Source organism: Chelon labrosus (assembly GCF_963514085.1).
Source record: "Chelon labrosus genome assembly, chromosome: 1".
Classification (NCBI taxonomy): Eukaryota; Metazoa; Chordata; class Actinopteri; order Mugiliformes; family Mugilidae; genus Chelon; species Chelon labrosus.
In genome coordinates, this window is record NC_140337.1 from 13,856,440 (window position 1) to 13,869,079 (window position 12,640).

General features: G+C 41.7%; 1 protein-coding gene across 3 annotated transcripts in view; it reads left to right on the forward strand.

The window, feature by feature from the left end:
- The first annotated feature begins 286 nt into the window (after nucleotides 1-286).
- mpdz (multiple PDZ domain crumbs cell polarity complex component) overlaps nucleotides 287-12,640 on the forward strand; it is a 42,722-nt gene continuing 30,368 nt past the window's right edge. For all 3 annotated transcript variants that reach the window (XM_084547797.1, XM_084547799.1, XM_084547798.1), the window contains exons 1-11: nucleotides 287-942; nucleotides 3,527-3,586; nucleotides 5,144-5,310; nucleotides 7,729-7,896; nucleotides 8,129-8,268; nucleotides 8,728-8,941; nucleotides 9,103-9,225; nucleotides 9,443-9,637; nucleotides 10,223-10,328; nucleotides 11,239-11,327; nucleotides 11,994-12,228. In XM_084547797.1, the coding sequence (XP_084403923.1) occupies nucleotides 3,571-3,586; nucleotides 5,144-5,310; nucleotides 7,729-7,896; nucleotides 8,129-8,268; nucleotides 8,728-8,941; nucleotides 9,103-9,225; nucleotides 9,443-9,637; nucleotides 10,223-10,328; nucleotides 11,239-11,327; nucleotides 11,994-12,228 (1,453 nt within the window). In that variant the 5' untranslated portion in view covers nucleotides 287-942; nucleotides 3,527-3,570. The remainder of the gene's footprint in view (nucleotides 943-3,526; nucleotides 3,587-5,143; nucleotides 5,311-7,728; nucleotides 7,897-8,128; nucleotides 8,269-8,727; nucleotides 8,942-9,102; nucleotides 9,226-9,442; nucleotides 9,638-10,222; nucleotides 10,329-11,238; nucleotides 11,328-11,993; nucleotides 12,229-12,640) is intronic.

A 12,640-nucleotide genomic window follows, 5' to 3' on the forward strand; every position in this document is an offset into this window, starting at 1 on the left:
CAGTTTGATTCAATTTTATTTATATAGCGTCAATAACAACCCAGATCGGTGCAAGCACTAAAGGGATGATGGTGAGGAAACAGTAGACAAACTCATACATCCAGATACAGCATACATGTAGCATATAAACGTGACACTGATGCATGATACATGTTAGATTGATTGTAGAAAAGTTAAATTATGAGAATAAATACAATTTATACATTTTCTTTGTAGTGTCTCTTTTGTAGAACCTTTGGCAAATCTTTAATGCTGGTTCCTGGAAGACATTATTTGCTTGGTATATAGCACCCAGGCCTTGTATGCAGCAGATAATTATTGTGGAGAGATTCATTGTATTCATTGTGCATATTTTGAAATTTAATAGTCAAATTTGTAGTTCATTAAATCTTAAGTGATCCGGGAGCTTCCTGTGACTAATCCAGAGTAGCTGATAAGCGTAAAAGTTTCGTTGTTTTAGTTTGGTGCAGATTTTCGTGGTGCAGTGGTTTGCAGTTTATTTGTTAATGTTGTTAAATAAAAAAGTGTCAGTAACTTTGTGGGGTTGTTTTCTGTGCAGAAACAACATTGTAAAAAAAAAAAAGAAGTTGCCAGAATTCGTGAACTTAAATTGTACCTTGAATGCAACATTACGTATATATTTAACCCGTGGTAAACCATCAGGGTAAAGACCGTTTAATTGGTTTATAATTTGACCTTAGCTCAGGCCTGACTGACTGAGTGACACACATCTCGGTCCTAGGTGTCAGGGCAGCCAGCAAGCGGCGCTTCAGCCCCAGTGTAGCTCTCGGAGCAGCCCCTCTCTGTGTATGTCCACAGAGGATCGAGTTACTCTACGCCCCATCTTTAAGCCCCAGTCAGTCAGTGCGCCGTTAGCCGCGGGACAACACGGGATAACACGGGAATACTAGCCGCCGGGGTTCGTGGACGCGCCACACTCATGTAAGTGACTGTTTTTCAGACGCGTTTATCTCCGGGAAACGCTATCAAACATGTTCGTATCAACTTAGGCGTTTGTAAGAGTCGTTTTTGTTCGCTAAAATGTCGCTAATGAGAGTGGGGGTAAAAAAAATAGTCTGCTGCCGCGGCGGGTCACTATAAACAAGACAGGTTTAAAATAGCTCTGTTTTCAAGTTTAGAGTATTTTATTGTGTGTTGTTAATAGTCAGTGTTATTACAGTATTCTTGTTACAAACCCTATAAGGTGCTATCTAACTTCTTTACCGTCCTCCTTATCGGAAGCCTGTTGCTTTCTTGCTCCATAGATGGAGGAGGAGGAGGAGGAGGAGGAGTTGAGAAAAGCGGATTGTCCCGGAGTGCCTTGGCGACTATATTCAAAACACAATTGGTTTAGCAGCAGTCAACATACGCCTGTTGTTCTTACTAAACCGTTAATTAACAGAAACACCGGCAAACCGGGACATGTCCGACCGACATTTCATTTTTATTTTTTTTTTACGCGATGAAATAACCTCTGACAGTCATTATTAGCTCACTCTATCATTTTCGGAAGCAAATGCTAACTTAAAGCTAACGTGTTTTGGTTTAACAGCAGCTCAGGTTCCTCAGGCCTGTTGTGTGAATCATTAAAAATATACTTGGTATGTGTAACAACACGGCCAATACATTTGAGTTATGTTACTGTAGCTGTAAGGAAATACATGCGATAATACGAGATAATAACAGGATGTGTGAATCAGGTCAGAATCCGAGTCAGATTTATTGTATGATCACACATACAAGGGATTTAGTTTGGTGTCGGGTGCATTTAACATAAGTATGAAATATAAACTATGTAAAGTAACCAATATGCACCGATCAGGCATAACATTATGACCACCTGCTGTCCCCCTTCTGCTGGGAAACTTTTGGGAGTGCCACCTACCTAGACCAGACCAGACACCCCCACCCCATAGCAATGACGCTCCTTGATGGCAGCAGCCACCCCCAGCAGGATGTGTGGGATGCGCTGGAACAACAGGAGGCCCGTGTCCATTCTCTGATGAGTCAGAACTGTTTTGGAGACACAAGGGAGACCAGCTCAGTATGAGGCATGTGGTCATGATGTTATGCCTGATCGAGGCAGCATTGTAATAAAGCAGTCCTTCACTAAATCCCCATATTGTGACCGAATCGGCATTAGTAGCGTAGTGGTAATTCAGCTGTATGATCATGTATTTTTGGAGGATGTATTCAAAATAGTGGAAACTAGTGGAGAATAGTACTTAAAACCATAACTGAAAACACAGTTGAATCAGCAGCTCTCCCAGTTATTGTAAACAAATATTAAATACCTTCATGAAGCTAAGATTAAATGTAGGACTTGGAAATACAGTCGAGTTAATAATATACGTAAAATATACATAAGCAGGCATGCAGTGATATGATGGTATGAATGGAATGCTATGAACGTGCAATGTTTTATCGTTGATGTACAATGTGGTGCAAATGTCCAGCAGAGACGGTGGGTGTTTCTGCACCAGAAGCCACCAGACATCAACCATCAACCAGTATCCTACAAGTCCAGTGGACAAATAAAACACTTGGCTATAGCAGACTGTATGTCCAGTGAAAGGTATGCTGGGAAGCAAATGTAGCGGACCCTAAACAAAGCAATGCCGCGGAGATCCCGTGGCCACGTCCAGTTATACTGCAGCTATTCTGAGAGTCTATACAGGGCTTTTAATCATCTGACCAATCTCCTGTAATCGTGTAACGTCTCCTCCCTTAGTCATGTCATGCTTCGAACAAAGCCACCTCTAAAGTCAAGTGTGACTCCTTCCCTCCACTCTGAGTTTGCAGCCATCGCGCCTTAAAAGCAGCAGTCAGATATAAAAGACGTAACCACCTTTTAAAGTGTCAAGGCAAGAGTAATCTTAGTGATCTCTTAGTGGCTTTGTTTACAAAGTGTAAAGTTTTTTCTTCTGGCTTTTCAGATGTCATTGATGCATTTCGATGGCAGCGTGTTTATGTGGATAGTCCACCCACTGTGTCATAAGAAATGTCAGCGTATCATAATTACTGTATTCCTTTTAAGCCTGTGCAAAAAGTCCAGGTATATTTTGAATGGAAAAAAAAATCTGTATTTCTACAACTGGATATTTAAATTCTGTTTAAGGGATCTTTAAAGCCTGCTGTTGCCAAGGATGTAAATTTTGATATAATAATCCATCAATAATTGTGTCTTATAGAGTATTAGTAAAGAAAAAAATGAAGCTACAATAGATGCGTGATCAAGCAGGCTGCTTGTAAAAGGACTGGGGTAGTTCTTCCGCACAATGGTTCCTCTGCAATACTCATGTTGAGTCATTCTTAAAAGATAAATATGGCTCCTGATGGAAAGGAAGTAAACCCATTTCTCTTTCATGTTGACTTTTTGAATAGAGGGCGTTTAAGAAGTTCATAGAAGAATGTGCTTTTCCCCCACTTAGACGTCCATTGTGGAAGAGAAAAAAATGTGCAGCTTAGTGCCCTGATATTAATTTGTCTAAGTGCTAAGACAACTATTCTTCTGGTCATTTTCCAGGCCTTGAAAAGGGGAAGAAATCACATTCATAAGGAGCTCTAAACATGATAGAAACAATGGGTAAGTAATCACTTTTTACTGTTTTATGGCACCAGATACACCTGATTGAGTTTGTAGTATTTATTGTGGTCATAAATAGATCACTAAATACCTCAGTCTTGAATCCACTGTAACTGTAAAAGGCTTTTTGTATTTCTTAATTATGTTCCTGAACGGACTGAAGCAAAGCCAGCAAACAGATAATAGTTTAATTAAAACAGAGTTCTGCTATAGTAAACAAAAACCTTATCCTAATCTTCATTTTAAAGTAAGCAGTTTTTGAATAAGGGTTTGATCTAGTCATTCGAGTGTCCGTCTTCACTGGCTCTGCATCGCACATTTGGCTCCCGCTGAGAGTTTCTCTCCACCAGCGCGAGAGAGGCCCTGGATTCAGTTCAAGCCCTGTGGACTGCCAGTGTCTGCCATATCTGATAATGTTGCCATAAATTTGATTGTTTGTTTGTCCCTGTAGAGATTTATTTGTCCAGCTGTCAAGCGTGAAGCCATATCGGTGCTGCCAGCTTCTTCCTTTAAAGCCAATCTGTGGTCACTCTCAAGACTGGCATGTTGACCGTGTGCTATCTTCTAAGCTGTAATGTGCAGCTTGGGGGGCGTTATACTTCAGCCTTGGACTCATAAGCATTGATTCTTAATTTTAATTCAGTTCATGTTTAAAGAAAGTGGATTGGTGGACTTAATCTAGTACTTAAATTTTGACATAATAATAATAATAATATCCTTGGATTGCCCACAAATGCAAAGAATCATATACTCATTAAGGCAAAGGCAATGAAAATGGTACATTTAAAAAAAATAAATAAATGTCAAACCTCAAGTGGTATTGTCCTGTTTACAACCTTTGTTGAAACAACAAGTGCAGATAGTGCTTTGGCCCTTGTGCACGGCCTATTAGGCGTTGGTCACAGTGGGTGAGCTCCAGAAATTGCTTCATTTTTGCCCAGGATGACGTCTGGCTGGCCTGTCCTCGCTAACAAGCCACTCTGGAGTTACTCCATTGTGGGGCTTATGCAGGGTCCAGCAAGCAAAACCGTAGAGGAACTGCTCCTTTTATCTTTTCCTCCTGATAACCGTTCTATGCTCCTGTGCAACCCACCGTTGACCCCGAAGGGCAAGAAAAGGAAACATTGCTATTCTGAGAGCAAGCAGTGCGTTGAAAATGGAGTTTTCTCTTCTGTGCGAAAAAACCTGTGGCTGCGTGGTTTTGATATAGTAAGGTCTGTTGAGCACCACTCAGCCTTAGCTAAGCCCAGGCTGTGATATGCGTCTCTCCTCCTCTGTGCTTTTATTTATTAAATCATTGTCAGGAAAAAAAAGAAATGAGTTCAAGGTGTATGTCAAATGGCTATGGAAGTTAAATTGAATGAGGGCATTTAAATGAATAAATAGGGTCATATCCATTTAACCCTTCCCAGCTTTACTATCTTTGCCCATGCTGATAAAAAGCTCCTGTCCTCATCCCCTTCCATCCACCTCTATCTCTCTCACGCCTCCTTCTCCCCCTGCGTCCACGCCTTCGCTCCGGCCGGCGCTGTCACTGAAATATGCGACGGCCTGCAGATACACAGCGTGCCTTGCAGGCGGTGGAGCGTCTCCAGGCCAAACTCAAGGAGCGGGGGGAGGTGCCCACTGAGGAGAAGCTCAGCCTGCTCAAATCGGTGCTCCAGAGCCCCCTCTTCCACCAGATCCTGGCCCTGCAGAAGTCAGTCCAGCATCTCAAAGAGCAGGTAAACGCAAAACAAAAACTACTGGATGGTATCTTTCCCATAAAGTCTTGAATTTTCTCAGACTTATTCCTTTTTACCTTCTTTTTGATGGCGTGGGTTGTTTTGAAAGACGCGTTTATGGGTTTATTAGGATTGATGTCAGCGATGAACACCATTCCTGGAATGCTAAGTTCATTTACAGCCCAGCATTATTAGTGCATTGATCAGCCACAACATTAAAACCGCTGACCACTTACAGTGACACTCCTTGATGGCAGCAGCCTGACACAGACACACACACAAATACTTTAGGAACAACTCAGAAAACCTGAAAAAGAGCACAAGGTGTGCAAACTAATAAAGTGTCTGTGGGAGGATCTCCCCTCAACCTATAGGACCAAAAGTCCCCCACTAACAACATTCTGTTCCCAGACACCACAGGACACCCTCAGAAGGCCCATGTCCATTCTCTTAAGAGTCACAACTGTTTTGGAGGCACAAAGGAGACCTACACAATATTAATGTTATGCCTGATCGGTGTATTTTACATATCTGGTACTGATTGTGTAGGATTTGTGTGACAGAAGCCTTAAGACAAAACTGAAACTCCTGCATTGCCGATACAATAGCTCAATAAGTTTTTTCGTATCCAGGTTTGCTTGTGCCTGTCTCTTCCCTGTTTCCTGGGTGACCTCACTCATTCTGTTTCTGGCTCTTGTCAAGGCGCCCTCCCATCACCGTCCAATCCTCACCCTCTACAGTGTTTTGCTGCTGTGGCCAAATTGCTGTCGGGGTTCGCGCAAGGCACAAGCCTGGTATAATATGGGTACATGAGCAGAGATAGTTGGTCTAAGTCGGGAAATCTTTTTCTGGCTGATTCTCCCCGTCGAGAATTGAACGTTTGAGTGGAAGGAGAGAGCTCTTAAGTCACAGTGGAAAGGGGCCAGGGGTAAGCGTTTGAGGAACAGAGACGGAAATATGCGAGCTATGCAGTGGGAGGCAGGGATGCCAGAGCTTTTCACCCCTTGTGGAATTTAGATTATTAAAGCCCTTGTGGCATTTTTGTTCACTGGTGATTTAACGTACAAGTTATATTCCTATATCTGTATTTCTGTGTATGTGTGCTGATATGTTTATTTTATGGAGCAAATCTTGACAAGCAGCTATTCATTGTAAACTCCCCTCAGATCCACAAATGGACCCATGCTGTGTTTTAACAGCGATAAAGAGACATATTTCAGAAGCGGCATCAAATATGAGTCTCTGTTACATTTTTATAGACCCAGCTGCGCTTGTTTGGCCCTCTTCAGCTGAACCAATTTGGAGAGATGGTTTCGACAAGAGCCAGACACATAAACACGCGCGCACACACTGTCCGTCTTCTGGCTCAGCTAGTTAGGCCTCGCTCAGCCCGCGTCGCTATGGCGACGAGGCCCTGCTCTCCAATGAGAAAGAGTGCGCTGCCGCCGTGTGAAGTGGGGCAGAAACAATTTCTTAAATGTGCAAGAACCAAACTGGAACTTTAATCCTCTTAGCCAGGGCCCGGCTAACAAAGCTCATGCATGAGGACAGCAACTTAGCAGCATGCTACGCTAACTTAGCCCGGCCCATAGGGTTTTTGTTTGCTGTGTGCAGCACTAATGTGTCCTGTCCAGTGGAGTTTTGTTTCTGAGGTCCTATGTGGGGCTGCATTTAAAGTAAGCTCAGTTTACTGTACATGTTTCCGAAGCTGTCAAAGTTGGACAGTCGACTTCCTGATACAAATTCACAAGTTCACAAGGACAGCTTTAGCTTGGATTGCCATACGCCAAATGGAGTGTTATTACGCCTGTCCTTTAGAATCCAATCCAGACAGTCATAAACGCCCTTCGGCTAATGAAATCGCAGCTTTACTGTTTTATGCAGTTGTCGCATCCATGTAATTCATCTGTCACACAAGTAAAGTCACTGCAGTAATTAAAAACCCAAGCATATTAAGGCATCCAGATGGCCGGTGACGATTCTCCCCCCCACCATGATTGAAATATTGTACTTGGAGTCTAGTCATTGTTGGAACATCAGCTAAGAGACATTATCTCCTGAAGGATTAGGCTGCCATAGATCCAGCTAATCATGGTGGGATAACAAACATCCCAGTGGTTTTAGACGCCCAGATTCAGGCTTTTGCGGTCTAAAATTAAACTTGCTAAATGTTTACGTTCACACGACGAATGAGTCGCGATGTTGTTTATTTAAACTTTTAATTGTGTTTGGTTGTTAAAGCGCCAGTAATGCTTGCAGGGTCGCTTTGCAGAAATCCAAAGCTCTAATGTGACATTGAAGCTGCAAACCGAACAGACGATACTGCAGGTTTTTTTTTTTATTGTTTTCTCCATGTTGTAATCTTATGCATGTATTTAGATAGTATCTGAATTTTTTTTTTTAAATGTATTTTTCCAGGGGACTGTCCCTTCAACACAAGGGAGTGATCTTAGCGATCATGGCACAGCAGTCAAGCCCAACGGCAGCCATGTTTCCTACTCTGATCTGTCTGCTGCTGCTGCTGCACACATCAATGGCAAGACATCATCTGAAGAATTTGAACATATTATCCACTCCATGGCACAGGTATAACCGACAGAAAACCTGAATTATTGTGCTTATTAATAATGTGTCCTACAACTCAAACCAAACATCCACAGACTACACACTGTGCTCTTCTCCCATGAGGCACTTCAAATAGACTTCTAAAGGCTGCCAGTAGCTTTGATGCTACAGTGAATCAGCATGGGGCCAAAGTGTGTGCATATATATATATATATTATATATGTGTGTGTGTGTGTGTGTGTGTGTGATGCAGGGGCGCTACGTGACACATGTGGAGCTCCAGAAGCCAGTGTCAGGAGGTCTCGGCTTCAGCGTGGTGGGCCTAAAGAGCGAGAACCGCGGAGAGCTCGGCATCTTTATCCAGGAAATTCAACCAGGAAGTGTCGCTCACTGGTAAGGAAGAACATTCAGTCTTTGGTAGAGCAACACTGATAGACTTCAAGTCTGATTAAGCTCGTAGCAGCATCCCAGAAAGTTTCATAACATTTGGGCGATTGTTGAATTAGAATTAAGGAATTAGAGAAGTCTATTTCAGACAGTCAGTCGCTTATGGATTCTCTGAGGATGTTGGGGATACTTAGGCAATCTTACAAATTGGCTAATTTACAGGAAGTGCCAGAGCAAAGTTGTACAGCTTGTTCCAAGCATTTGTGGCTTCAGACTAAGCCTAGCAATAGAGGAAACCATTTTCATATATTCAAAACATCAAAACAACATTTCTGTAATCATATTTAAAAAGAAAAATAAATGAAAATACACAATTTGAACCTGTACATTGCTGTGCAAATATTAAAGTTACAATATCCCCTTCCCTTTGCACTGTGTAATATTCTATGCTCCCTGTGCCTACAGTGATGGGAAGCTCAAAGAAGCTGACCAGATCTTGGCCATCAATGGCCAGCCCCTGGATCAGACAGTCACCCACCAGCAGGCTATAGGAATCCTGCAGTGTGCTTCAGAGAGAGTGCAACTCATAGTGGCTCGAGGGCCAATACCTCAGCTGGCCAGTCCTGTGGTGTCCCGCACACCCTCTGCCGCCAGCACAGTATCGGCCAACTCGAGTGCGGTAGGAATATAAACATGCACATACACAAAAGTGCACAACTGACCATACCAAACCGCTGTCCTGTTACAGTGCGTTTTTGTTAAATATGCATTATTCTGCTAAAGCTTTTTAAAATCTCTCAAGGTTATGACTTTTTTTTTTTTCACCTTTTGTTCTCTCAGTGGCAACATGTGGAGACAATCGAGCTGGTCAATGACGGCACCGGTCTTGGATTCGGTATTGTCGGAGGAAAGACCACTGGGGTTATCGTCAAAACTATACTTCCAGGAGGCATAGCTGATCAGGTGATTCTGATAATACATCTCAGAGAGCTGGCTTTGGTTTTGCAGAGTTGTTTTATACAGTTAATGCCATATTTTTTGACATTTTCAATGTTCTGGTAGGACAACTCCTGTCAGTTTAATGTAATGAGAATGAGATAATTGCAAGTAAGCGCTGAGTTAACTGTCACTCTACTGAAGCTACACAGACTAAGACAGAAAATATATTTTTCTACCTCAGGATGGCCGCCTGCGCAGTGGGGACCACATCCTAAGAATCGGAGAGACTGACCTGTACGGCATGGGCAGTGAACAGGTGGCCCAGGTCCTCAGGCAGTGTGGCAACAGGGTGAAGCTGGTCGTTACCAGGGGTCCCGTGGATGAGACTCCCTCTGCTGTCATGCCTGTGGTGCTCCCCACTGTCAATGAGCAGCAGGTAAGAGTGTAAAGCAAGGAAGCTTTGATAGAATCTTTTTTTTTTTTTACCTTGTCTCACATTTGCATTTATTTCATGATTTGCAGTAGCAAAGGTTTTTTTTTTTTTTAATAACACACTTTCAAGATTGTGACTGATTGCCTCATAATACATAAGACTCAGAGTTATAGCAAAATCCTTTGAGCCAAATTCCATATTTTCCACCTTCAGCTTGATCTTTTCTTAATTCTTGCCAAGCCCGAATAAATGGAATTTACTCTTTGGAAAACAGATGTTTCTTTGCGTTCTCAAAAGCTCCCACAAACAGAGATTCAACAATCAGCTCTATTTAAAACATGAATATCAGTGACTCATGATATGACTGACAAACATCACGTCCCTTTGATCGCATACGTTAGCTGTGTTTGTGATTTCTGACAGGTTCAGAGCGCTCCTTTAAAACAAAGCTGAACAACTTTTGTCATTGTGCCATGTTGCGGAATGACTCACGTGCCATCACTTGCCTTTCTGCTCTCGTCAAATGAATCATCTTTTATTTGATTATCAGTGCATGTTGATTTGTCATTCTCATCAATTGTTACACAGGACTATGAGGAGGAAGAAGATGCTGAAGCATTTGATGTGAGCCTTACCAAGAACACCCAGGGACTGGGAATCACTATTGCGGGCTATGTCGGAGATAAAAATTCAGGTTAGAGATGGTAGTTTTTTTTTAACAAAATGGTCATTTAAATTGTAATATTGATGTTTAACTACTTATTTGCGTTTCAGGCTGTATGTGTAGTATTTTTCTAGTACTATCTGATAAGTATTTTTCCATCACTCTTGATAAACTCAGTTCTTCAGAGAGTCGTAGCATCTTTTAGCTTATTATTTTGTTTTTTAAGGCCATAATCCAATCAACCCTGTTTAAAGTTATCGTATCTAGTCTTAGGATCCTTTCAGACTTAGTTTGTCGTTACAAAACCGGGACTAACAATGGCTGTGTGCCTTCTTAGACAATAGGCGCTCGGGTTAAACCGAACACGTTGTTACTTCCTGATTTCCTGAAATCTGAATTTTCTGCAAAATTATGACCAATCACAAAGCTGTTTGGAAGCCTGTAATGTTGAGGGTGTGTCAGAACATTGTCTGGATTAGCCCGTGAATCCACCCTTAGCTAAAACCACTAAACACTACCTGTTCAGGCATATAAAGCTAGCAATTAGCTTGTGTACACTGATTAGCAGTTTTTTTTTTTCTTCTTACAAGCTGGTGGAGTTCCAAACAGAGTTAAAAGAACATTTGTTAGAAACGCAACTTTAAACGAAAGCTAAAGCTCATAATCTGCTGGAATGTGGTGATGTACTACCACGCTCACCGGCCTTTCATTATAACCTATTATACACAATGAATCGACTTAAATGGCGCTGATTAAAAACATTCTTTATTTTTCAAGGTGACGAAAAGCACACTTTATTTATATGAAAACAGGCTTTCTAACACTAACTTCAAACTTTTCTCTGCAGGTCGTATTTAATGCCGTGATTCATGGTTATCTGTTCCCCACCCTTTTAAATTATTATTATTATTATTTTTTTTTACTTGTTCTTCCTCCTCAGAGCCCTCAGGCATCTTTGTTAAGAGTATAACAAAAGACAGTGCTGTGGATCAAGATGGCCGTATTCATGTTGGAGACCAGATAATAGCTGTAAGTACCCTAATTATGCTCTTTGTAGCTATCACTGTTTCCTCTGTCTTCAGCGGCATGAAGTAAAATATGCAGTGGGTGTTTTATGTTATCTATTATAGTGATCACATTTACTCATTTAGCCAGTGGAGGGAGATTATGAGATGCATAATTTTGAATAATTCACAATGAACTGATAATTCAGAAAGTGTTTTCTTTTGAATATAAAAGAGTCAGTGAGCAATTAGGTTTTTTAATTTCATTGCTGCAGGACATTAACAATGAAGTTAGCCTGTAATTTCCTGCATCATTTGAAACGTGAGTTAACATTGCCCTGTGTTTTCCTGAAGTTCCTACAAACTCTTGTTTTGCTCTGATGTATATGTACGAGAGTTTGTTTGATTTACTTCTGTTCCTAAAAGATAATCTGCTTTGGGATTTAGAAACTTAATAACAAACTTAATCGTCTATGAATTATTCAAACCGGATCTAAATGATCTAAATAAATAAGTGAATTGCTAAAATAAATGGGAACACTCTAATTTGTGTATATCTGCAGTGTTTTTTTTTTTTCTATTTCATCTCTTAAATAAGAAAGTAGATAGCAGTGTAGGAGACTCACAATGTCAAAGCAAGCTGTTCTGTCTGTGTTTAATCCTTGGGCTCACGGCTGATCGCCCTCTGCAGGTCGACGGTGTAAACATCCAGGGATACACCAATCAGCAGGCAGTGGAAGTGCTCAGACACACCGGACAGACAGTCCACCTTAAGCTGATCAGGCGGGGCTTCAGGCCTGATGAGATCCCTCCCGCAGTGGTCCCCAGCGTCACCATCCTGCCCTCTTCCACCACCATCCCCACCACCACCACCGTCATGAGGGAGCTGGAGCTGGAGAGGAAGAACGCTGAGGAGCCTGCACAAGGTAGGAAGCGAAAAAGATTTAATGAGGAAAGGGGGTAGAAAACACATTCCTTGCTACTCATCATCCTGTCAAAAAAAAAGGTGTCATTTGATGTGTAAATGTGGCTCAGAATGGAGTTGTCATCATGCAGTGAAGAGCAATTTCCATGTGACTCCAAATGGAGTTTTCAGTCATCATTATAGTAAAAATACAGAAACAGAACTTTCTCCAGTCACATATGAAAACCGCTGACTTGAGTTATATCCCAAAATACAGCCCAAATTTATGTCAATACTGTTTTACATTATACAATGAGAAAGTTGTCCCCCTCAACAGAGTATGTCAGCAGGCATCTTTATTCTGCTGCACAGGAATGTATTTAACATTTTGAGTAACCATTTTACATTGGTGTTAATGTTGGACAACAAATTAC